The sequence below is a fragment of the Struthio camelus genome, chromosome 21, assembly GCF_040807025.1.
Source record: "Struthio camelus isolate bStrCam1 chromosome 21, bStrCam1.hap1, whole genome shotgun sequence".
NCBI classification, from domain to species: domain Eukaryota; kingdom Metazoa; phylum Chordata; class Aves; order Struthioniformes; family Struthionidae; genus Struthio; species Struthio camelus.
In genome coordinates, this window is record NC_090962.1 from 6,410,485 (window position 1) to 6,436,787 (window position 26,303).

A 26,303-nucleotide genomic window follows, 5' to 3' on the forward strand; every position below is an offset into this window, starting at 1 on the left:
AAACAACTAGTGCCAGGAAGGCCAGGCCTGATGGGCCCTGGAAACAGGGGCAGGTGGATTCGAGGAGCGGCCGGAGGGAGCAGGGGAGGGGAAGAAGAAAGCAGAAGTACTTCCCTTGTGACAGGGCGGTACAGCCTCCCGGTCGAGTCGCCGCGTCGGAGCTGGTTACCCGGCCCTGCAGCCTGGCTGCCCCTTCGCGACTGCAGCTTAGGAAAACGCACATGAACGGGCTTTTCCGCCTCTCCCCCCGCCCCTTTCCCCTGCAGGGCCAGAACGGTGGCAGCAAGCACTCCGGCATCCCCTAGCCGGGAGGGCGCTCAGGCGCCCCTAGCGCCGCGGGCCGGGCCGCAGCCGGCACGGCTCCCCGGCACGGGAGGGCAGCGCCCCTCGGGCCGCTCCCGCCGCCCGCCCTTCCCACCAGCCCTCGCGCCGCGCGTGCGGCGGGGCCGTACCACCGCCCTCCCTCCTCCCCCCCGCGGGGGAGGGGGGGGGTGTGCGGGCGCCGAGCGCGGGCGCCGTCCACCCTCTTCGCCGCCGCCGCCTCGGCCGAGCGGGCCGCGCCTCGGCCGGAGCCAGGGCGCCGCGAGCCCGCGCCGCGGCCGGCCCGGCCCCGCTCACAGCTCCGCTCCGCTCCTCCCCCCCCCCGCCTTTTTCCCGCGGTGCGGAATGGTTCGGCCCGCGGCCGGGCCCGGCCTCTGAGGAGGGCGGCGGCCGCCATTTTGTGCGCAGCCGGCGGAGAGCGGCGGCGGGCGGCGGCTCCCGCGCGCGGTGACCGGCTCCCGCAGACGCCGCGGCCGGTGAGCGGGGCGCAGCGGGCGGGCTCCCCCCACCCGGGGCCGGGGGTCGCGCTTGGAGGCCGCTCAGGCGGGGCTGGGGCTGAGGGGCCGCTCACCCCCCTCCCCTCCCCCCCCCGCCGCGGCGCCCCGGGCGGGCAGGGCCCTGCCGGGCCCCTCCGCGCCCCCTCCCTCCCTCCCGCCCGCCGGCCGGCGCCCCGCGGCGGGCCTGGGCCCCCAGCATCCGCGGGTAAAGCGCCTCCGAGCGTCCCGCAGAGAAACGAGTACCGATGCGTTTGTGCCTCGAGGCCGGGAAGGTAAAATAAAGGGAGACATAACGTCGCGGCTGATGCCTTTTTTTTTTTCTTCTTGTTTTCCCCCTCCTCTTAGTAACTCCCAGCCAAGATGTCGGAGTATATCCGGGTGACAGAGGACGAGAACGACGAGCCCATCGAGATCCCCTCGGAGGACGATGGCACCGTGCTGCTGTCCACCGTGACGGCCCAGTTCCCGGGCGCCTGCGGGCTGCGCTACAGGAACCCGGTGTCCCAGTGCATGCGGGGAGTCCGGCTGGTGGAAGGCATCCTGCACGCCCCGGAGGCCGGCTGGGGAAACCTGGTCTATGTTGTGAATTATCCCAAAGGTCCGTCTTGGTTCCGTCCGCCTTTGTTGTAGAGGCATGCTTGCACAGTTAAGAGGTTCCTATGTTTCACTGGTAAAAACTTAACACAGTAACAGTATTACGTTGTGCTGAACTCTCTGGTTAAAAAAAAAAGATCCATGAGTTTAGTCACGTGTTCACTCTGCAGGACAAATTTGACTTTATCAGGCTTTCAGATACAAGTTTTTAACTGTACAGCTGTATAAAGGACTAATGTCAAAGCTCTGTTGTTATACTTGGAGAGGTTTATAATAGAGAGATCTTCTGAAGACTGCTGTGTACGGAGATCTCTGCGTGCTCAAAGATGCTTCTCTTCATGGCATAGTTTAGGTCAAAAGTAACATTTAAAGAAGAAATCTTTGGGGGGAAGAAGGAACCTGGATTGGGGAGGGGGGGAAGGGAAAGGAAAGGAAACAGCCCAAGGAAGTTGGTTTTTAATTAAACGCTTTTGTCAAAAGTTCCTGTCTTCTCCATGTGCTTTTGGGGATACGCTGTTGGATAGTACTTCGGTAAAGCAATCCAAAACAAACTCAATCAAATTGTATTTTGGAGGAGGACTTGAACGTAGGTTGCTCTAGCTTCTTTCCTTGTACTTGAAGACGGGGACGTGGGCTACAATACTAAGTAGCAGCAGCTAGCCTGTATTCCTGTGCAGTTTATAAGTTTCTTACAGCTTGCTCTATGTTTTTATACCATGCTGTCCATGATCAGTGGAAGCAGCTTTCTCTTGAGAGTGGAGAGGATAACTTCTAACGTGCATCTTTATGTTCAGATAATAAGAGAAAAATGGATGAAACAGATGCATCATCAGCTGTGAAAGTGAAACGAGCAGTACAGAAGACTTCGGATTTAATAGTCTTAGGTCTCCCCTGGAAAACCACTGAACAAGACTTAAAGGAATATTTCAGTACGTTTGGCGAAGTTCTGATGGTGCAGGTAAAATTCTTTGCAGTTCAAGTAAAGAGAGAGACATTAGCTAAAACTTAGCCTTCTGAAGAAGCCAGTAGAAGATGGAGAGAGAGAGGAGCATAAACTCAAAGCAGATCTGAAGCTCTGCACTTCTGTTTCTGGGTGGTGTTTTGTTCCATGAACTTGGTAACCCTAGGCTTGTGTAGGTACAAATAATCATGACTATTACTGGGGCAGTAGTAATTCATATAGATCTCCTTAATGGGTCCAGCGCGTAAGAGGGTTTTAATTTATGTTACTGTTTTTAATTGTTGCAGCTGAATATGCGTGTGTTTACATGTCAGAGAACTGAAGTTTACAAGACTGATTCTAAAGGCTGGTTTCCAGGCTGGTGGTTCTAGGTGGTTCTAAACCAGGCTGGTTCTAAACTTTGAAAGAAAACTTTACTAACCTCATTCAGTAGCAGCGCGCTTCCTGCTGAAGGGTACTTTATTATCGCTGCGTAGTCACTACATACACAAGACTGTTAAGTCTTCAGTGCTCATATCCGACATGGGCCACGAGCACGCGATGCCACGGAGCTGGTGCTTTTCATCAGCACTGATGGCTGGGGACCTTGATGGCCTTAGCTGCTGAGGTCAACACGGCCATGCTTGACCTCTTTGATGGGAGAAATGAGAACTGAAGCAGGCTGGCTTGTCGTCTTTCCTCTGTCTTTTAGCTTCACGCTTGATGTTTTCATGCTAGTTGCGTGCCTCCCAAAAGGAGGCTCTCACCTGGTCCTGGTACATGTCTCTCGCTCTTTATCTTTTGTTACTTGGATCCTCCTTTGTGAACTAAACACGCCTTTGCTCCTTTGGCAGTCATGCTGCTTACCTGTTAATTCCAAACGCTTATAAAACGTGTCTGGCTATGCCATCACGGTGTTACAAAATACCTGCTATTCTTTGTGCTATTTTAATATGCTTGTACTTGGGTTCAAGGCAAGCTAATACTAATTTTATCCTAATTAGTGCACTTTTAATTTGTAGGTGTCAGACGTCTCTGCTTTGGCTACATGATATTGGGGTCACTTTTCTGAGAAATGGTAGGCCTGTACGATGCAATGAAACTTCTTGCGTACTGTTTGTTTCCAGTGATCTTAATATCAAGGTTCATAATAGGAGATGTCTGGTAAATAGCATGTCAGAAATACAAGTCCACGCTGCTGCTGTGATCTTCTAAAACGTCTTTTTTCTTTTTCTTTAGGTTAAGAAGGATATTAAAACTGGTCACTCGAAAGGTTTTGGGTTTGTTCGGTTTACGGATTATGAAACCCAGGTGAAAGTAATGTCTCAGCGACACATGATAGATGGAAGATGGTGTGACTGTAAACTTCCCAATTCTAAGGTACTTCAGTTTTATTTTACGTGCTCACAAGTGCACTTTTATAGCAACTGCACTAAGTGAGCAGATGAATGATCCACTTTTGGATGCGAGTTTTCAGTCCACGAATGGGCAGGACAGGTGAGAACAGGCGGGTGGGTGAAGAGGAGGGAGAGAATTAGAGGTGTGAGGAAAACAGCTAGTTATATTGGGGAATAAGTACAGATGACAACCTGAAAATAATGTCCTCTTTTTCAAGTCCAACATCACCTGCTTAACCTGTCCTCTGCAAGAACAACAGAGAATAAAGCAGGCAGGATAAATACGTTGATCGAGATCGGAATAAGTACTTGGTTTGAACTGGAAACCAAACCCAAAACTTCCGTCAGTGCATGTACTTCCTGTGCATGCATGCAGATGCAGTATGTACTGAAAAATGACGTGTCCCATTTTGCAGTACGTACTTCTGCTTCTGCAGTAGCCTCGTGACTGTTCTTGCTGCTACTCCTGCATCTGTTTCCCTGGTGCCCTTCTCCATCGGTGTTAGGGTAGAAGAGTGCTCTCTGAACGTAACTTTGTAAGTCTTAAACTTAGAAACTCCTAACTTTCTAAATCGTCAATCCTCAGAACAGGCTAGATTAAAAGGGGCCTTTATGATAAAGTTAGCTCAGTCGTATCTATTTCTCAAAGAAAACTGTGGGTTTTTTTTTTTTTCCATTCATTAATTATACTTCTTCCCCACCCCCCTCTTCCCCCCCCCCCCCCCAATTCAATCCAGCAAAGTCCTGACGAACCTTTGCGTAGCAGAAAAGTGTTTGTTGGGCGCTGCACTGAGGACATGACTGCAGATGAGCTCCGGCAGTTCTTTGCCCAGTATGGAGAAGTGGTAGATGTCTTCATTCCTAAACCCTTCCGAGCTTTTGCTTTTGTTACGTTTGCAGATGATCAGGTAAGTGTTGTCTACGCATGAGGCTAAAATATTTTAACTTCTTTTTAAAACGTTTCAGTCGCTTGATGAAGCATTATTTCTGGAATTAAACACAGCACGCTGATTTGTCCACTGTCTTGAGAATTCCAGTGATATTAGCTTGATTTGATTTACTTGAATTGTCTAAGGTTGCACTTTGCAGATGCCGTTGTACATACGGGTTTTTATACTGCAGTTACTGCAGTAGTGAACGAGAAGATAAATCGCTTCAAATTGGCATAAGTATGCGTATGCTTCCTTTGCAGGTTAACTCTGTGCTCAGAATCGTGTGTGCGCTTTTATTATTATTATTTTTTTGATAATGTTAGTGGGGGAGAAAAGCTAACCTATATTTAATCACGCCCTTATTTCTTTATAGGTTGCCCAGTCTCTTTGCGGAGAGGACTTGATCATTAAAGGAATCAGCGTACATATATCCAATGCTGAACCTAAGCACAATAGCAATAGACAGTTAGAAAGAGGTGGAAGATTCGGTGGTAATCCCGGAGGCTTTGGGAACCAGGGTGGGTTTGGCAACAGCAGAGGAGGTGGGGGAGGGCTGGGTAACAACCAAGGCAGTAACATGGGAGGGGGTATGAACTTTGGGGCCTTTAGCATCAATCCCGCCATGATGGCGGCAGCGCAGGCCGCGCTGCAGAGCAGCTGGGGCATGATGGGCATGCTGGCCAGTCAGCAGAACCAGTCTGGGCCGTCGGGAAACAACCAGCCTCAAGGCAACATGCAGCGGGAGCAGAACCAGGGCTTTAGTTCAGGAAATAATTCTTACGGCAGTTCCAACTCCGGGGCAGCGATAGGCTGGGGTTCGGCGTCGAACCCAGGCTCTAGCAGCGGGTTTAACGGAGGCTTTGGTTCGAGTATGGATTCCAAGTCGTCAGGCTGGGGAATGTAGACACGGTGGGCTCTGATACTGACTCTGTGGTGGGAAATCAAAATTTTCTAACTCATGGTAAGTATACTGTAAATTACATATATACTAAAATTTTCCAAATCAATTTGTTCAATGTGCAGTATAGTCAACAGTATTTTTGACATTTTTCTTTTGTAAAAAGAAAGGTTAAAGGAATTTTATAAGTTTTGTTACATAATTTGTTGGAATACTGAATGTTTGAAAGTGGACTGCTGTTTGCCTGATGGGTAAACTAACACTACAATTGATAGGAAAGGTTTCTCCTGTAATATTTTAGCCCTTGTTTCCTGGCTACCTGAATTCTTTGCATGTTCAAAATGGAAACCATTGGTCAGAAACAGCATTCTCTCCCTCTTGTTTTTAATTTGATCCCACCATAAGAATCTCCAAATGCCCCAGTTGGAGAACACAGTGTCGTTTTCCTGTTTTTTTTTTTTTCCTTTTCCTTTTCTTTTTCTTTTAACACTGTCTCCCCTCATACTAAAGTACGATATGAAGGCTTCATTTAATCTCCGCAGTTCATCTCATTTCAAATGTGTATGGAAGAAGCACTTCATTGAAAGCAGTGCTGTAAATATTCTGCCTTAGGAATACTTCTGTCTACATGCTTTCTCATCCAAGAATACTTCATCACACCGCACATGCTGCGTCTTAGACGGTGGGTGTTCCATTTTTATCCGCTACTCTTTATTTCATGGAGTCGTATCAACGCTATGAACGCAAGGCTGTGAGATGGAACCAGAAGGCTGTTTGAACTTTTGAAACCTTGTGTGGGATTGATGGTGGTGCCGAGGCATGAGAGGGCTGGTATGTGCGAGATAAAGGAGAGAGCGCATGCAGAGACCTGGTGGTGCATTATGGGATTTTATTTTACTTGGCGAGATGTCTCTCAATCCTGTGGCTTTGGTGAGAGAGTGTGCAGAGAGCAATGATAGCAAATAAAGTACGAGTGTTTATTGCATTCAAAGGACATCCATACGTGGAAGACTTTAAGTGGGTTTTATACCTAGTTAATCAATTAGTTGAATGTGTTACGTGAAATGAATACTTGTATTTTTTTTCCCTTATGTCAACTGCTGTGAATGCTGTATGGTGTGTGTTTTTTTTTTTTTTCTGTTAATGATATGTACGTAAGTGTGGTAACGTGAACTGAAGATGATGGGGTTTGTGATGAGAACATTGAGCTTGTGGTGTGCTTTGCAGTAGCTCTTGTAGCAGAGATCACTAGCGAGCTCAGTGTGCCTCCTAAGGGTGGAAGTTCCACTGTCTGTAAGATATCCATAAGAATGCTGTTTGCTGCAGTTCCGTGTTTGGATGCTTTTTATAAGATTTGTCATTGTAGGAAATTCTTAAATAAAACTGATTTAAGTAATATGTGTGTTTGTTTTGCAGCCCTGAATGCAAAGAATTCATAGCAGTTAATTAATTTTACCCTTTTGAGATGAACTTCTGTAAAGCTTTTTTGCAGTAATTCAGTTTGTTTCAGATAAGCATGCTTTAAAAGTTGACAAGTCAAACGGAGCCACCACTCATCACGTACCTGACACCCAACTTTAATCCACTGTATTTTTGCATTGCTCAGTGATACGTATATATCTAAAATCCAGTTCCCACAAGTTTGGGTGTCTGCACCTAGAATGGTAAGCAGTTCCCTCCAGATTACATCTTTACCAAGGAAAGTGTGGTTTTTTGGGGGCTTTTTTTTCTTCTTTTTTTTTGAGGAGAGCGGGTGGGGCTCCTTAATGAGAGGGGGAAGCAAACACTTATTGTCAGATAAATATTTCTGTCCAGAGCATCTCCTGGGGACATGTGTTTAAAGAACAGAAACCTGTAACTGTATTTTCAGACCAGCCCACTCAAGGGGACTTTGGTTCTGCTGCATTTGTAGCCCAGAAGAGAGCAATAAACCCATGTTTAAAACTAGTCACAGAGAAGAATTTTTCAGCTGAATAAAGCATTAGCTAATGTATATAGACTCTGATAGAGGTCTTGTCTGCACTTGTAATAAACTTAGTTTTCAGAAGTTTCAAGTAAGCGGTTTCTTCTCGGAGCAGGTTATTTTAGTGGAAACTCTGGTGGCAAGAGTATTTCCACTGATGATGGGATCTTGAGGAACAGTTTAACCTACTTGGACTTGAAACCCTTTGAAGCTGGATCAATGTTTTTACCACCCACCGTCCTACTATGCTGTAGCTATGCAAGTTCTGAGTATGGATATTTACACAAGTTTATTTAAACGCAACTATTAAACTTCTCAAGGTAGATCTTGATTACTGCATATTATATATTAAGGCTTGTGAATAGAAGACCATCTGAATAGTAGTTTTAGGCCATCTAAAACTGCACTACTGTTAGTTTTCCACTGGAATTGCCATATTTAAAAATATCAGATGGGTCTCACTGTACATTTTAAAGGGTTTAAAGAGGGGTTGTAAACACTCAGGCTGAAAAAAAAATAATCCCACACTTGTTGTTCATATCCCACTGCAAAAAGTTGCTTGGGTTTTTTTTTTTTCTTTTCTCTGCATCTAAGTCAGAATAATTTCCAAACTCTGTACCATCTGTGAATTTTGCATTTTAGCACTTGCACTATTACCAGCTACTTCTGCTGAGTAACACTTAAAAATGGTATTCTGGGACCTCCAAAGACTAACTGTGACATCCCTGCAAGGAACTTTATGGTAAGTTTTCGTGATTAGCATGGCTTTAATTTTATTTAAATTGTCTAAGTCCAGGTTTAGGTCTTAACTGGTTGGTTGGCAGCAGTGAGTAGTCTTTGCTAATAGTTTTGGCCTTCCCTGACCCTCAAACAAAATCCTTGAAAGTTTTAGAAGTATTTTCAAACTTTAGTAATATTTAACTGCTTTGCAAACTCTAGTGTTTATAAGTAAGTAAATAAAATACTGTTGACACCATACGCAAGCGTTGAGTCTTTTTTTTAAGATTCCATATTCAGTTATTTTACCTTCTAGATTAACATGACTAAATAATGGAAGTGAGATGCAAGAAAGGGGAGGCTTATATAAGGGGATATACTTACTCTGGGCATGTTTAGTACAAACACTTGCCACAGGAGCTTCACAAAGTTGCTTCTAATTAGTCCTAACAATCTGTTGTCAGATGATGATGATGTACTGACAAAGCTTATATTTTAATCCTCTTCTTTTTTAATAAGTTTTAATGTGAAAGTTTATTCTGTATAAAACTCCACTGTTGACAGAAGTAGTGGGTTCTTTGCAGCTGACAGCAAGAAGTCCTTTAAGACAAGGGATGTCAAGCTGGGCCTAGCCTTAGTACAGCAGTTCACTGCAGAGCCCCTAAGGTTCTTTGAAGCGGAGCACATCATACACGTCCTCCAAATAAGGTGTACAGCTGATGCTGCTAGGATTCTTCAAATATATACTAGGGAGCAGTTAAAGTACCTTGATGCTGGTTTATTCTGAGAATAACTCTCAGTGCTTTTACTGCATACGTATTCAAAAGCTAGACTGGTAATGCTGTAGTCTTTCATTTAAGAATTCATCACGCTACTCAAAAGAAAACAAAATATACGTTAAGTGTATTTTAGAAAAGTCAAAAGCCTCCAAGTTTCTTTAGGCATATGGCAATTTCATAAATTTAAAGATCCTTATCGGCATCTGGGACAAAAATGAATGCCGTGTTTGTATGTTCAGGTTTGTTTTTTGTTTGTTTGGTTTTTTTTAAACAGAACCGTTAAGCCTAGTTAACAGTTTAATTGCTGGTTTTCAAGTATTTAAATACTGTAGCCACTAAAGTAATCTCAGTAATAGTGAAGAAAAGGTAGGAATTACAAATAGTCTTTTATGAATTATTTGAAATAATGCTTTCAATCCATGGGATAGAACTGGTTACTCTTGTATAGACCCCCTATTGCCCAGCAGGGGCGCAGTCTAAACCTCAGGACGCAATACTGGTGCTGAACCATGTGTTGGTCTGAGCATCTAAGGAAACTAACTAATGGTCCTCCACTGTTCCTGTTACAAGTGTCTTTGCCCTCTCCTTCAACCCCAGCACGTGGCCCGTCTTCTGTTACCGGGAGAGGTTTTCCACCAAGTGATTTATTTGCATACGCGTCTGTACGCTTTCTGCTTGATAGCTACCAACTCCGTACAGAGTAGTAATAAACAGAAGAGCTCCTTGTCTCAGTTCTTCCCCAACCTGATACAGCTACGGGACTACCTGTTTATAAATCTGAAATCTTTCTTCTGTTCCTGGTAAACAAATGGGTGTAATATACCTATTAATTGGGAATTTATGCTGCCGTTTAATCAATGCAGTATCATTGTTAAAACTGACAAGATCATTTTTATAACCTTCATGAATAAAAATTTCTTTTGCCCAGGCTTGTTCATAGTGAACTCCATGTCTGTTCAAAATCCCCCATTTAATCCGCAGCGCCCAGGCTTTTCTTTGATCAGCTACCACACGAGCAGCTGTTAAAACCCAGTTGTCATACAAAAGTGAGCTACCTTCTAATCCTCCATGCTCTGTAATTAACATCGCTCGCCAGGGAAATTCTCCAGGCTTGGCTCTTATTCCTCCCTATATACGCTTGTGCGTTCTGCGTTTCCATGTTCCACAAACTGCAAAACAATAAATGCAGCAATGCGTTAAATGTTTTAAGATGCGGATACAGAATTACGATGCTTGCGTGGGTAAAATTAGGTTAACGAGTCTAAATGTAATTCCTAGATCGTTTTGGTATAGGAAAATTGCTTGCAAATGAATTTATTTGATTTAGAGTACAATTTTCATTAGTCAGCATAACACGCAGCCTTTCCAAAAGTTCTGTAATCAAGAGGCACAGTTCTGCTAAGGAATTTGGGCCGTGAGAAGCAAGTGCATTTATTCTGAATGTAAATTAGGGTAACTGGAATATAGAGGCATTCTAATCTAAAACGATAAGAGGAACAATTAGGCTTTTAAGTTGTACAATGTTTCTCCGCAGCCTTGGATCTTGAGTAATTTCAGAGCGTTAACTGATCTAGCCATGCAAGCATTAAAAACAAAGTCCCCCAAACCAGTATTCTGCAGTAAAGCTATTCAGCGGCTTCCTCTGCCCCCCTCAAATGCTGCTGGAGGAGCGTGGTTCAACTGTCCTGACGCAGCGCCAAACACTTTAAGGCAGCGAGAATTAGTCATTTATGAAACTGCGTTCATCTCCGTACATCTCCAAGAGGGAAGTGAAATAAGCTAGATCCAGCTTTGTACTGTTTTCGAGGGGAGCTGCTGAGTTTCTGGCAATAATCTCCAATGCTAACAACAGTCAAGAACCTCAGGTAAGACAAGACATCTTTTAAATGACAAACAATTGAACAGATAAATACAAGACCAGTATTAATAATTCTGAGGAGTGCCAGTCAAATTATGCGGGTATCAAAAGTTTAGGCACATCGTTTTGTTAGTTGTTCCTGCCTGGTAAATAGCAGTTGTTGCACTGTCCATTTTAAAAATGAGAGTTTAAAAAAAGGGGGTAACTTAATTTTTACAGTGAACACTATACAGAAGTGGGGTTTTGTTGCTTCAGCAACTTATAAGTACTAAAAGAAAATCTAAGAAAGGTGCTATTCGATTTGTTACTTAATCCTACATAAATAATGGAATAGCTTAATTGAATAACAGCCCACCATCTGTAGCTCACTGAAGGCTAGCATATAGGAAAAAACATTACAGGATAGAGCTTAGCATCTTCATTAAAGGAAAAGCTCCCACATTCCAACATCAGGTACAGTTAAAAGCATTACTTCAAGGAAAGCTATTTTCTTCAGTATCTATGTACTAGGTACTGCAGTCTGCCTAGTTGCTTCTGTAACAAAGCGCAACCATGTAGCCACATCAGTCAGTACTAGCTCAGAGTTTGATAAATGACGATGCAGTACTTTTAGCCTGACAGCAACAACTCCCTACTACCTGCTAATTCAAACTTTTTATTTTTTTAATAAATTCACGCATTACCTTGTTCACAGACAGGAAGTGTTATTCCTCCTTTGGAGTTTTTTCTAGCATCCTTCAGGCCTGCACTGATATTTACCTGCATCTCACAGAAACAGTAAGAACAAATGACTAGAACAGTTTAGTTTTAAAGCCAAGCAGCCATGGCATACAGAAGCCTGTCAACGCACGGAGGATCATCGTATTTTAGGTCTCCTCTGAGTTTAACGCAGACTCATGAGAAGGTGGCTCTGCATCACTTACCTCCTCTCTGGCCTTCGCTACCACATGAGCAAGTATATAATGCCACTGAACTGGAAAATGAAAAATGCAAGCTCCCAAATGTTACTGTAAAAAATACACCTAGCGTGTATTTCGGTATGTACGTCCTTAAAAGTACAAACAATACTCCTCAAACTTAATAGCCTTGGTAGTGTGTTTTGGAGAGTAGTTCTCTTGACCTTACAGGCGTATCTATATTGACGTCTGGAGTGTTCACTGTGCCAGCAGAAGAACCAGGATTGTCTCAGAACTTTGTAATTTGATGTGCAGGACTGACCGTTATTATTAGCCTGCAGGGTGTAGGAGGCGGCCTTGCACTGATGCTGAATTTCAGCACTGCAGGTGGTCTTCTGAGGCCCTGCAACGTACGTAATGGTACTGCCGTCTAGATCCTCGGGCTGACCATAGTCGACTACTCATTTGAGATGAGAGTAACAAAAAAGCGGTAATTTAATTTTTAAAATGAACACTCCATAATGAAGTTTTTTTTTGTTTGTTTGTTTGTTTCAGCAACCTACAAGTACTAAAATAAAAAAAAGCTATTAAATTTGTTACTTAACAGATTTACTAAATCCTTTGCTCTAGGAATGTTTTTTTCCTCCCCACAGAAAATCTGCGTTCCAATCCACTAGATTTAGCTGTAACTGTGCAAGTGTCATACTGCACACAACGTATGCAGGAAACTGATATTTTATATATATATATATATATATATATATATATATATATATATATATATATATATATATATAAAAGGAATACAGATTAATCTAAAAGTTACTTTAGAAATGCAGAAATCTAAATTTCTAAGGTAGAACATGATTATGCCCAAATGCTCTGAAATCCGAGCCCAGAGAAAGACTGCAGGGCTCCAACAGTAGCTGGCTGAGACTACGCTCATGCCAACTGGCAGGGACCTGCTCCCCTCTTCCGAAGGCTGCTACTGCCTGCAGGGCCACCGGGGCACTGCAAGGCTAAAACCTTTTCAAGTAAAGATAAATTGTACCAGTGCTCTCTGGGTACAGGTACTACACATTTCTTTGTCTGTGATGATGATGATGCTTTTGCTATTTACATGAAACTGTCAGGGGACCGTACAGTATTTCAAAGGACACTAACACTTTAAAAAAAACAAAAAAAAAACTTTCATTTGTAAGGTTTTTAAAGAACGGCAGACATTAAAACGTCTTCTAACTTAAAAATACAAAGTGTGCTTTGACAAGAAAGGGCAGTTACCATGCAGAAAAGAAGATATTTCTCATACTGCCACTTCTATAATTGTCTTTATAAGACTAATGCTTTATATAGAAATACTTAAACGGAGATTTTTGTATTGGCATTGACTTACTGATACGCTTCGCCACTGGCTTGCTCCAAGAAGCATCCTTTTGACGTTCTGCTTTAAAAGACTTCACAACATCTTTGTTCTCCAAGAAGCACAAATAGAAGTAAAAGGTAAAACTAATTTCACAACAAAGAATAGGGTTAATTACAGAAAGAAGTGTCAGTTACACATTCATTTGCTTACCAATATGGGAAAAATGTAATAACTGGATTTCTATTTGCTCAAAATGTCTTCAGGAGACGCACTGCTTTGTTGCAGTGCTTTCAGAGTGGGAGAAGGTAAATGGTTCTTAGGCTACCATCGTAACATTTTAAACGTGGGTTCTAGTAAAGCTTTTCTTGCCTGCAGTCAGTGGATGGCTGCAGAAGCGAGGGACAGCAGCTAACCTTTCTGGAAACTGGAGACTAACAGGCGTTTGTCTGTGTAGCAGTTCCCCCACTGCCTCATCCCCAGCAAAGAGGGCACAGAGTAATGGTCAGAGCGTTTCAAAGGAAAAACGCAGAACACAGCCTACGCTGTATACGCTACCCTTTCCATACGCACACGGTTTTCATACCATCTCCTGTCGAATACTACCCCTCACGTCTGGTTGTTCTGGGTTTCTATATAAGCAGCAAACGTGTCTGTCTATCAAATCAGACAAATGAGGGAATAATGGCAGTAGACAAAATTAGGAAAGCACAACTAAGTTGTGAATAACGTGCTTTTATGTTGCTTGTTGAGCTAAGTATGCGTCCCTTTTAAAACGCAAAGACGACCTAACCGTGATCTCAAAATTTTGCTGTAAACACACACAGCCTAGATTATCTTCCAAAACGGCCTACTGAGAAGCAGAACGCTATTCAGAACCGAATGCGAGATGCTGCATTCAGCCGGAATGACCGAGTATTCTAGTTTTAACTTCCCTGGAGGGATGCAGGAACAAATGAAAGAACGTTATAAATTGTCGCTACAATAATCTTGTGAAACACTAAAATCTTCTGTAAAATCATTCTTTTCTTCCAACATAATTACAGGCAAACCTCTAAGCAGCAGCGTTCAAAGAGCATCAGCATACATACACAGAAACATAATTCTCTGGGGAGGATATCAAAGAAAGGACAATTGCTAACAAATTCAGTGTACTGAATGTGCCTCGTAATTATAGTACGTGAGTAACACAAATTGGTGATGAGAAATGGCACCTCCATGTTTAATCCCTGAGAAATGGCACCTCCATGTTTAATCCCTGAGAAATTGAAGTGCAGTAAAGGCTGAGAGTCACCTACTGCAGGTAGCACATATCCGATGTCGCAGGACAGAGTATGGCGGCTGCCCAGAACGTACTGGGCTTGCACTGGTGTGATGTGACCATGGGGTGGTGCTTCAGGACTAGGGCATGGCAAAGCTGCAGCGGATCAGAAAACAGAATAGTCCCCTCGAGAGTGATTTCATTATTTACTGCTAAATGCTCTTAAGAAAAAAACCACTGTATTTCTGCCCACCCCCCCACCCCCCCGGACCGCTTCACTCACGCGGACTCCAATCTACAGTTAGTGAGAATAAGAGGAAAAACTGAATTGACTGGGTTGCTCTCACACTAAAGGTGTGCAGCTACCCGCAAGCAGCCCCGGTTACGCTGACAGGACGGGCCCAGTAGGTGCGTTGCCTAAGCACACGCCCCGTAACTCTTGTCAATTCAAAGGCAACTTGTTCCCTAAAATACAATCATCCGCCTGAACTAGAGGTGACCTGTAAGATCAGCTCTTATTCTGGCACTCTGTTAAAACACTGCTTAGTAGGTAAACTGCCTCAACAGCTACATTGCTTAGGAGGTACACTACTGAAAACTAAGTATAAAACTGCTGTTCATCTATGTGGTTGCTATTCAGACCTTTCCCGAATGACGTTCGGGGAATAGTCTGGACCAGAGAATTAAAAAAGAGGCCTCCTACCTACCTGTTGCTGTGTATTTCACTTTCCATCCGGCGGGTGCACCCGAGATACCAGTTACGAAAGTAGTATTACAGCCGCAGCAACTCGGTCATGCCTGCAGTATTTATACGCTGCTGCGTGTCTAAATTTTTGCAGGCAAAGTCTTTCCACAGAATGGGCCGAACTGCTTTTGGGGCTTTTTAATCTGAAAAGAATGAGATAAGTTCAACTTTTTTTTAACTCCTTCCCTCATTAGGCTTATGGGTGAACATACTAATTTTAATACAATGCCTCTCCCCAGTAAGCAGCTGAACTCGAACGGTCCCTTCTTCCAGAGCACAGAGAAGAAAGGGCAGTGGCTAAAGTGATGGCTCATCACTCCCAGAGCACCTTTTATCCAAGCATCCTAAGTGCTTTGGAATTCCTGGGAAGTGAGCATCACGTCTGTTCTATAGAGAAGAAAACTGAATCCAAAAGACTTAAGCGATTCTCTTGGTAGCTCTGGTCTGTTAGGTTGGCATAAAACTTTGACATCTTTCAAATCCTCACACATATGTGTACTTGGCTTTGTGTTTTTAGTGTATTTCCCAGAGGAGGAAGGCAGTGAAAGAATTAAACAACAGAAGTTCTCAGGGGAGGAGGGGAAGAAGAAACGAATGGCGAGAGATACAGGGAGATAAATCTGTTAACGACTGGGCAAGATACAGTCTGAGGAAGATGCAGTAAAAGAAAGAATTGGGCCTGCCTCACAAAGGCCATGATGAAAGGCAATAAAACCTCAGCTTAGCTTAGGGACATCAAAGGGGCACAACACTTCAGGGTGCGTTTCCACGTTAAAGGTCTCCAGGAATTCCCACGTGATCAGGAACCTCGGCTACAGCCGGGATACCGTAGCTGCATGAGCTGAAGCAGGGCATAAGGTTTCAGAGAGTCAGGCAGGGCTGGCGGCTCCTCCAGTTCTTTTAGTAAAAAACGGACTGAAAGGACCTGATTTTCTTTAGGGAGAGACCTGACCCTGGGCTAAAAGAAAAAAACAACAGGAAATGATCACAGGTGCATCAACTCTGTCCAGCTGCACTGGGTAAAGGTAGTGGATCTTTTTTTTTTTTTTTTTTTTTTTTTTTTTTTTTACAGTGGGCTATCCCTTAAAGAAAGTTTCAGAGCCATGGATTACTCCCTACAGAAAGAAGTCTCACGCCTTTCACCAGCGGGTGTTTGTCACTGCTGAGGAAGGTGCCCTGTCTCTGTTGTGGCAGGCTTAGGGCACCAGCATTATCCAACACACTTACCTCAGAAGCGCTGCAGCGAAGGACAGCGGGGACAGTCACAGGGCTAGACGTCAGAAATCAGTGTGGCTGGAAGCTATCAGAAACGTTCTGAGGTGCTAAATTTGCAGCTTGTCTGCTGTACCACAGCGTGCAGAGCGCTACGATAGCTATCAGCTTCTCAATTCCAGAAGCCCCTGAACGCAGCTCGCTCTCTTCTTAATGCTTTCGTTGCCAGACATTTAGAACGTAATTGTATTCTCTGAGCAAAACCAGCTGTGCCTCTTGCCGACACAATTGGAGCCACAAATGCTCCCTGCTGAAGAGAAGCAAGAAGGAACAGCCACAAGTGCCCCGAGGATCTCTGCTTGTTGACAGCATCTGATCGCTGTGAAGTGGTGCTTTGATCAGCTGGGAACAAAGGCTTTATAATGTGCTGCAAAAGCTGTATGAGCAATCCTTTAACTGAGGGGGAACGCTGGACTGGCTGATAACGCTGGCATATTTTTGCACCACTGTGATGCTAAATTAATTGCACGGGGGGTGTGTGTGTGGGGGGGAAATCGTTTGACTCTGTGTCCTCAAACACACCATGCTAACCTCCATCAACAAAAATGCCCTTATCCAGTCATTAATTACAGATTATCACCTAAAATAGACCATACGGTTTAAGGTTGTCATACTAATGGAAAGGGACTGAGCTGTGAATGATAAAGTGAGCGTTACTGCCCCTTAGCTAACCTGCGGATTTTGTTACCCGAGATTCTAAGCTTTCACTCCAGAGAATGAAACGCGTTTCCACCCTACCCCTATGCAACGGACCTACCTGCTGCTAGAGGAAGTATTCAGTTAACGATCATTTCCTTGGAAAGGAAAGATGTAAAGGTAAAGGGATCATCCCTTTGTTTTACGTTTGTACGGCTCTTAGCACAACTACAGTAACACAACACAAATAATGATGCGTTTGGGTACCCTGTGTGCTTCCTTCAGCACAAGGTAAAATTTTTAAAACAATCTTTCTCTGTCCATCTTCCCACGCAGCCATGAGCAATTGCTTTTATTTGACATAAACCTATCCATCACCACAGGGACTGACATACAAGCCACATCCGCCTGTGCTCTGTTCTGAATTCACCATCTTAGTTTTTCATCCAAACATAGCTGACAAAGATACCGATTAAAACAGTTAATACATTAATACCTGTGAGGCCCTAGCCTGTGAAACTGAACCCTCTCCTGATTTTTAAATCCTGTTTGAAATGCCTTTCTTGCTCCAGAGAAGAGGGGAAGCTCGACTAATTCACCTGGAGGTTCTGGCGGCCTAATCTAGCTTAACAGCACGCTGCTTTGCGCCAGCAAAGATCAGTTGAGCTACAATGGAAATTAAATCTTCTCCTTTTGTGCTGTACTCGATTACCAGCGAGTGGGTTTTCTTCTTAATTGTTTTTACCTCACCCTTGCCAGCTAAATGCACGTTCCTGTGATTCCACAGACTGCGCCTCAAAGTACAGTAGCTTTTGATGGCTACGTGAGAATAAAACATGCTTTCCAGTAAACTCTCCCGAGCTGCTGCAGGCGCTGCTTACGATCCCGCCGCTGACACACCGAGTTCGCCGCTGCCGCCTCCCAGGCTTTGTGAGCCCACTCGAACGCGTCCTTCCCTCTACTACTGCAAGGCCAGGTTAAGAAACACCCCAAAAATCTACTTGATATGCAGCTTGAGCTGTCTGGGGCTCACAAACATGTAACTGAGGGGAAAAAAAACCCAATTTCTCTTTTAAAAACTGAATTTTCCTCACATAGCTCAATACCTGTCCCAGTTCCACAGCCCCTATAGGAGTAGTCTGGAGGCAATTATAGGAAAACATAGGAATGGAAATATAAAATCCTTGGGCGTGGATAAAGACTCAGCACGAAGTCTCACAAGCCGCAATTTAATGAGCGCTGCATTTACACCCTCAACTCCCTACTGAAATCATTAGGAAGTTAACACCTCAAATCTTCCGTTAGTTCTGCATCAGAATCTTTCCTTACTACCTACGAAGCAGTTTTTCCCAGGGCACAGATCTACTGTGTACGTAAGGGATACTCAGGCAGGTACGCTTAAATGCTCCTACAGTAACCTCAGAGCTAAAAGGCAACATCACTATTCATTATACCCTACCATAATTATCTGCCTAGCTTCTTTTTAAACAGTATGTTTAAAGGAATTTCATTGGATAAAAGTTCAGGATAAAAGCACGTAAGAGAGACATGGTGGAGAAAAGGCCACTGTGTGGGAACACAAATGCACGCAAAAAAACATCTTTAAGGGTGCAGAGACAGAAAAACGCTACATATAACCTACCACAACAGTTTCCAAAGGATGTTTATTTTCTCTAATAATAGAAGGGCAAAGGGACACATAATGAAATCCAAGGCCAAAAAATACAAGTCTCATACAAAGGCTTGAGAAATAGCATATCATTAACCTGTGCAACTTGCTGCCACAGGAAATGAAAGCTTTGATGCATACGCTTACACATATACGTTTGTGTAACTCATAGCTTAGTGCCGTAAGTTCAGTGTAAGCTAAGCAAGATCCAGACGACATAGGATGTATTGCGCACTATTTATGCTTCTACGTGGGAGTACACTTTAAAAATCACTTACTGAATTCTGTCTTCCACTGAAGCGTGAGATGCTGACCAGCGTCAAAGGCAGGACACCAGACTCAAGGGATCCTCAGCCCGATCCATTCTGGCAACGTCCATATTGCAGAATCGCTCTCAGCCGCCTTCTTAGAGCAGAGACCAGGTGTTAGGGAGCGGTACGACAGGGCAGTGATCACCTTCCCCGTGTTTACGTAGCAACAAATACCACCATGCCTTTGCACACAGCTGGGAGCCCTATATGCTCCCACAGTACAAACAGCAAGAACAATGCACCTTTAATACTCTATTTCAGAAAATGGGCCTTCACCTTGTTTTGAAGGACTAAAGAAGGGGAAAGGTAGAGACTAATAGCTCTTCATGCTTCATTACACCTGGCTTTAAACTCAGTTTCGTAATTTTGATGGGAGATTTTTACAACACAGTTTGGGAAAATATGAGTCATCACCAATAAACTCTCCTGACTTGTATTCACAGGAGCAGCAAAAACCAGCTGACCCAACAGAAGAAGATACTCTGTGCTAGACTCAGGGGAATTTGCAGCTTGAAGATGAAATGCCTTATATTGGACCCTACTCTTCTCCTCCTTAGTATCTCCTGGATGTGGCCGCAGAGAGTTCCCTTTGTCAGGGCAGTATTTTTTTTTTCCACGGGTCTGCAAGCAAGAAAGTCATAAACTAGCCAGCACAAAAAGGATTAAGTAATTTCAAACATCTCCCAGCAGTAATACTGTCCCCAGGCTTCTCAGGCTTTAGAGCTGCCCAGGGAGTGCTCAATTACGCTTAGGCCATATTTTTATTAAAATCATAGTAAGCTGTTTGTCAGAGACTTGAACTCTGAAAAATGACCCCCTAAAACTTGCAAGCCCATTGTCATTGGCTCATTAGGTCTCTAATGAAAGGTGGGTCACAAATCACATCCCCGAGTCATGACAAAAGTCTCAGGCTGCTTTGATCACAAATCTACTGTGACCGCGGAGCGGCTTCCGAACAAGACTAAATGCAGCAGGAGTAAGTCTCGGTAACCACCTGCGCAGCCACTCCATCCCCAAATCAGTTGTCTGCAGCCTCAACCTTCTACAGGTCTTACTAAGCATCTTCCCCAGTAAGTCAAGGCAGTGATGTTACCTTTCATTTCGCAGACGGATGCTCAAAGCAGAGGTATCAAGTGACTTGCCCAAGGTCACACAAGAAGCTTGCAAATACAGTGACCTGAAGGGAGCCTAATGTCTCACCAACAAGATTCTCCTCGCCTCCCACGTTCACGCGGAGAAACGTTCCCCCCATTTACTCCAGGCACTGAAGAGCGGAGATGGGGTTGGAAAAAACGAAGCTTCATAAAAGACAATTAAAGCAACTCCTGTTGAATTGCAGAAATAAAGAGATGCTCACTGACTAATGATCCTTAATCCCTTGAGCTTTTCAAACAAAGCCTGGTTTGTAGTAGTTCACCTACAGCAGCTCGGCTCTGCCTTAACCTCTTACTTGCAGTTATCACGGCACTACCTCCACAGAGTCCGGGAGCTCTAGTCACTGACAAGTACTGAGCTTGGCGCTCTCCCAGTACACGGCAAGAGGGTCCCTGCCCCAAAGAGCGCACAGCCTAAAGGGACGGCAGATGGATATGGATGCGGAGCAGGGAGAGGCACTGAGGGACTGAGACTGCATCAATCAGCGCCACAAGCAGCTGCACTGAAGAGCAGCTTTCCTTGTGCTATGCCTATTTTGGGACGACACCGTTGCTTCCCGTCTTATGAAGGAGAGACACCGGTCCTCTCCTAAGCTGCTCTTCTGACATTCGCATGACTTGACTGAACCCTGAGAACTCCTGACGCTTTGCTCACCAGAGCAAATTTTAGCAATAAGGCTAGGTTCCCAAAGGGAGCTATGGCCGGAGCCACAAAACTAGAATTCAGAAAAAAAGTCAAACTTTTCACAAGAGGGGAACAGGCTCTGAATACAAATAGGTTCAATCTACAAATCCGGGTGCAGACAAGAACTTATCTAAAAGGAATATGGAGGGAACAAACGCATGGTTCACACCTTGCTGCAGTTTGAGCACTCCTGAACCATCAAGCAACAAGAGCTGGACTGTAAGTGCAAGAGGCTTTGGACAGCTGTGATGCCCAGGGGCCTTTCACAACAGCTTCCCTTATCAGCCTCTGCCTTATCTACATTCTTCTTTCCCAAGTGACACGTGGGAAATGCAAGAAAATGAATGCCCCAGAGGATGCCATCAGCTTTCAACAAGGAACGGCCTCTTTATTGTCTCCAGGAGGCAGGTCTGAAAGGCAAGAAACCCCCAAGACATACAAGTCACAGAGCAACTGGAGACCGGCCTCTGGTGGACTGTGACAGACAGCTACTGGCAGGTCAGGAGGGAGGGCAAACCAGCTCTTCCCAGCATATCTGTTTCCACCTCTGCCAAAGCGGGGAGAAGCATAATTATCTCACGCTGGAAAATAAAGGAGAAAAAAGAAGCCTGTCAATGTCAGCCTGCTCATACAGGAGCCAAAATTCACAGGGGCAGCTTTTGACCTCATCTCATGAAGGCAATCCACCGAGAACTTCGTTTCGCCCAGCCCAGCCGCTGGAAAGGCTTCAGCACTTGCATCTGAAGGCCTCCAAAACGTGAACAAGTTCCAGCACATCAGCTGCACCACGGTAATTCCCTGTGTGCGTGCCTCTACCCCTCAGTAGCGCAGGGTAGCCCAACCCTTTGTTTTTGCCGCTAAGCTCCCTCCGCAAGCCTCATGCGCGCTACAGAGCGGGGCACGAGCACACGCAACCAGACGGTGCATGCAGAGCAGTTAGTTCAGTTAGTTCACAGCTACTCATCTGCACCTCTGCATTAAGACCAGGCGTACATTTACAGCCTACATAAACCCCTACACTCCTTCTGCTAAAAGCCATCGCTTCAGGAAAGGGAGGCTGAACAATGAACAGGCCTGTTCTAATACACTGGAGATGCAAACAGAATTTCAATCTTGAAACAGACCCAGACAGCCAAGGTTGGAGAGGGTTTATAATCGGCTGGAGCTGGGAAGCTGAATGCCAAAGTGGCCTTCAGCACTGGAAACAACATCCAATTCTGCGTTTTGGCACCTGGGAGCTCAAAGAAACAGCGTTCCTGCCTACGACAATATTTTGTGAGCAGTATGCGCGCTGGATCTTTCCAGAGAGGATTCAACTCCAGGTGGGCAGAGCTGTACTCACCAACGATGAATCTGACACCACGTGTCTGCACACGTTTCACTGCAGACAAAGTAAATCCTGAGGTGTCGATCACTGCACTGATTCAGACAGACACTTGCTGCCTGCCAATAGATAAGCTTTCTTTCCCCAGTTGCGCACAGAGCAGCAGAGCCAGGCAGGAATCATCTAGGAAAACTTCACGCTGTATGCCCTACCGAATAAGCGATCTGTGCCTGGCATTGTCTCCCACTTAATGAGCGGATGATTTTATCTGGTGTCAGTGATATGGGGATTGTATTGCTTCCCAGTCTGTGTCCCTCTGGGAAAAATAAGCAAACTCTTTCTCCATTTGACTTGGCAACTTGTTCGTTAGTCTTTCCAACACATCTACTAACTTAGGTCTAGAATACTCAGTATCTCAGTACTCAGAGAGTATGCTACATTCAGCGCTGGCAAGGCTGGCTGCACTGGCAGCCCTGAAGCTTGGAAGCGTCTGGACTGGGCAGCGGAAGACAAGTTTCTTGCTTCTCTATTCAACCTCTCTAAAGCCTAACACAGGTGAATGCTGCCTAAGGAGTAACCAAAAACAATTACCTTCACACCCTGCCAGCCACTGGCTTCTCTTCTGTACCTGCCACCCACCAAAGCACCGTTTCATTGCGACACTCAGCATCCTGAAGAGCACCGATCAGCCCAACACCACTCTGCAAACCAGACCTGCTGCTCACAGCCCTGATTAGCCCCCTGCACCTCCTTCCAACTACACCAGGCCTACAAGGGCTGTTAAAAGCAACAACAAGAAAAAGCTGCCTCGATCTCGACCCTAGTGCCTGGACTGGATCTAGGCAGGTGTTGCAGGTAGGAAAGCATCTCTTGGTCTGGCAGAGGCTCACCTGTGCATGTCCTTTTGTTTGCATGCAGTGTGTAGCCAATACGACAGCTGCAGTAGTAGCCCCCCAGGTAGTTGTGACAGTGATGATTGCAGAGGGGTTCACCATCAAACAGCTGTTTGCACTCATCGATATCTAGTAAGTGAAACGCAGCAGCGTTAGGCAACTAACACCCTTTAACGACACTGCGCCTTGGTCTGAGCCACTCTGCTCGTTTTGAGTTTGGTTCGTTTGCTTTTGGTGGCTGTGTCCTTTTATTTTTCTCTCCATATGAGGAGGCTGCCTTCTCTCACCCAACACCAGCAGCCAGACTTGTGAGAGCCCAGAGAAGCACCAACCCCACCACAGCTGGGGCCCTTCCATCTACCAAGAGGGGCTGGTCTCTTACCTTCAGCAGCATAAAAGGCCTCAAAGCCTGTGAATGGCTTCTCATTGGAGTAGTCGGACCGAAACGTCACCACGAGGGTGTTGTCGACGGAGACGTATGTCTTGTTGCCTGGCGCCTCCTCAGTGTCTGTACTCTCCTTCCCACACAGCGTAACCAAGGTCTTCCCGTTAGAGCTCAGCTGCAAAACAGACAGACAAATCTATCCGGTCACCGTGGGGCTTTGCTCTCCCTAACCTCTGCCACGGCTGCCATGCAAGGGGAAGAAAATTCTTTCTCCGTTTGTGGCCAGTGCTCAACAAGATCCGGTGGGGGCACACGGCAAAGGAGGTCTGACCATGTTTGCCTACCCTGCTCAAGGTAAGCAGCTGCGTGCACCAGGCAGTGGCACGCAAACAGAAAGAAGTTCGAAAAGCAAACTGAAGTAAGCGCAGCCAGTCCTGACAGACTTCCCCTCCTGCGGCGCGCCTCGGTCCCATTATGCTGACACACCAGAAGTAAGCCTCTTTTCTGTATCACTCTGAAAAGCACGTGTTGGCCAGTGTGTGAAAAGCAGCTCAGGATACTTCCGGAGTGGGATGCTCTCAAAAGAGGCTTTTGGAGGTCAATCTAGATCCAGTGACACATAACAGGGGACTCCGTTCTCTGTGAAATTAGCCCACAATTTCGTCTCCCTTCTTCCTTTCAGAGGCCCCCCCCCCCAAAGCTGTGAGGCCAGCCTGGGCTATCAGCACCGTGCTTTGTTTACTGTACATTTTGCTCTTGTTAACTTTGTACTCTCAAAGGCAGTCAGATCTTGGTGTGTAGGAGACTTGACTGAGGCTGAAGCCAGAGACAAATGGGGTGAAAAGGTTTCACGCGCTAACAGCTTCAAACGTCTAATAAAGGACTTTTTTAACTAGTGACTCACGTGCTCTATGATTCACTTACTCCAGTTCCTGCCCTTCTTTTATCTTACATTATTTTACTACAAGATAAATGTTCTGATACATGGGATTCACGTTGTCCACGGTAATGATAAAATGGTGCGTACAGCACATCTACCAGGAATGAGTACTCTGATCCACCCAAAGAAAACGAGACGAAGAACAACAGGGATTTGGGGGAACGCGAGCATCTTGCCCCTGTAAAATCACAGAAGGAAGATATTCCTAAAGGGGGAAAAAACTGCTGGGTTCAAAAGTACTGTTGATGCAGTGGTTTTTGCATGCTCTCTGTGTACGCAGCTCCCCCTTCAGTATACGTAAGGCCTATCTAAGCCACAAAATGAGTGGAGAGGTAGTGCGGCCTAAAATTATCAAGTTGCCTAGACTAGAGCACGCGTAGTACAAGGAGTACAAATCTTTCAGGGACATTGCTAGTCACCCAAACATTTCCAACAGCCAGTATCTTTTTTTCTTTTCCTGCCAGTGTGCCTCGCATTAGCTAACAAAAGCACGATAGCAAGTGTTGCAAGTACACCTTTTGACAAGCTGAGAGTATCTTGTTTAGGCTATCACTTACGGTCTCCCATTATGCTCTGCGTACATCACTACGTGCAGTCTAAACCACACGCTGCAACTATCAAAACGAAGCTCATGGAGAAAGGCTGTTGAGTAAGTATGGCTCTCAAATATTGCTTCGGGCAAAATTTCAATCTTTTTCCTTCACGAGGCAGGAACACCAGAATTTTCTCACCATGAAAAACTTAATGAGCCTAAACTTCACTAGCAGACTGAAACCTACAGCTTACAACAGTCACGTTGGTCCTGCACACGCCTAGGGTCACATATACACAGTTTTAAAGAACTTTACCTGTCACGTGCACACCCCTCCTCTATACACATACCTTCACATAATCATATTCACACAGGTACGACAGCTCCAAGTTGAAGTGAGTGAAGTAGAGGCGGACAGAATATCCCTTGGGGACAGTAATATTCCAGATTCTCTCCTTGTGGTTTGGGTAGACATTTGGGAAGTCAGGGGACGTGATCCTCCCGTACATTTTCTGCAGCACAATGCTGCTGCCTACTCCATTGCAAAGGGTAGCTAGCAAGAGGAGCAGCCTGCCTCAAAGGAACAGAGAGTAACAGAGAAAGGGTGAGCGTCGACTCAGGTCACACCCCAACAGACACACCTCCAAGTTGCCGACCTCAGTACCAGGTCGCAGAGATCTCAGTGCTGGTTGAAGTCTTTGTGCCTGACACCCTTCTCACTTGACAATGGAAGAAATCAGGAGGTATAAAAGGAGTCACACTGTAGTAAAAGCTAGAAAAGATAAGAATCACACTCCACCTCCTGAGGCCTGCGCAAAGCCACGATGTCAGAGGACCAGGGAAGGCCCCCGAGACTGCACTCACCTCATACTGTTGCTGTCCTGCCTGAGCCTGCTCTGCTCTGAGCCCTGGGGCAGGAAGCTCTTCTAACCTATTTGCATTTGGGGGTGGATATACTGTGTGTGCCCAGCTATGTTTGTCTGGTTGTTGAACCCTGATGCTTATCTCCTTTTCACCCCTCTTCAGCCTGCTGAGTTCTGGGAACAGCAGTTACAGAAAAACAGGCTTGTGTTCAGCGCATCGGGCCTCAGCCAACGACAGGGAGAGGCAGACAGAGATGGAACGGATGCATTAGAAATGCTGCAGGCTCTTGGAGAGCAAAGCAACAGCTATCCTATCTCTGCAGGAAGGAAGGCACTGCGAGTAGGTAGAGAGTGGCTCCAGTGTGTGCATGGGGGAGCGAGGGGGAGCTGGGCAACACTTTTTCCCTCTGACCAACTGGTCTATGACTACTATGAACGTAAAGTGCTGGAAAGTCCAGCTGCTTTCATCATCTGAGCAGGA

General features: G+C 45.3%; 2 protein-coding genes and 1 pseudogene across 2 annotated transcripts; 1 reads left to right on the plus strand and 2 right to left on the minus strand.

Annotated features, from left to right (window-relative positions):
- Nucleotides 1-539: 539 nt before the first annotated feature.
- Nucleotides 540-6,975, plus strand: TARDBP (TAR DNA binding protein). The gene is made up of 6 exons (XM_068915462.1): nt 540-797; nt 1,164-1,416; nt 2,207-2,370; nt 3,592-3,732; nt 4,487-4,657; nt 5,055-6,975. The coding sequence occupies exons 2-6, from the start codon at nt 1,179-1,181 to the stop codon at nt 5,583-5,585; spliced, it is 1,245 nt and encodes a 414-aa protein (XP_068771563.1). The 5' UTR covers nt 540-797; nt 1,164-1,178; the 3' UTR covers nt 5,586-6,975.
- A 2,312-nt stretch (nt 6,976-9,287) lies between these two features.
- On the minus strand, nt 9,288-20,146 carry LOC104141982 (mannan-binding lectin serine protease 2-like; annotated as a pseudogene).
- A 1,101-nt stretch (nt 20,147-21,247) lies between these two features.
- LOC104141875 (mannan-binding lectin serine protease 2) lies at nt 21,248-25,896 on the minus strand. The gene is made up of 5 exons (XM_009671450.2): nt 25,824-25,896; nt 25,310-25,529; nt 23,485-23,662; nt 23,100-23,231; nt 21,248-21,466 (listed from the first exon to the last, which is right to left on the minus strand). The coding sequence occupies exons 1-5, from the start codon at nt 25,826-25,828 to the stop codon at nt 21,462-21,464; spliced, it is 540 nt and encodes a 179-aa protein (XP_009669745.2). The 5' UTR covers nt 25,829-25,896; the 3' UTR covers nt 21,248-21,461.
- Nucleotides 25,897-26,303: the final 407 nt, after the last annotated feature.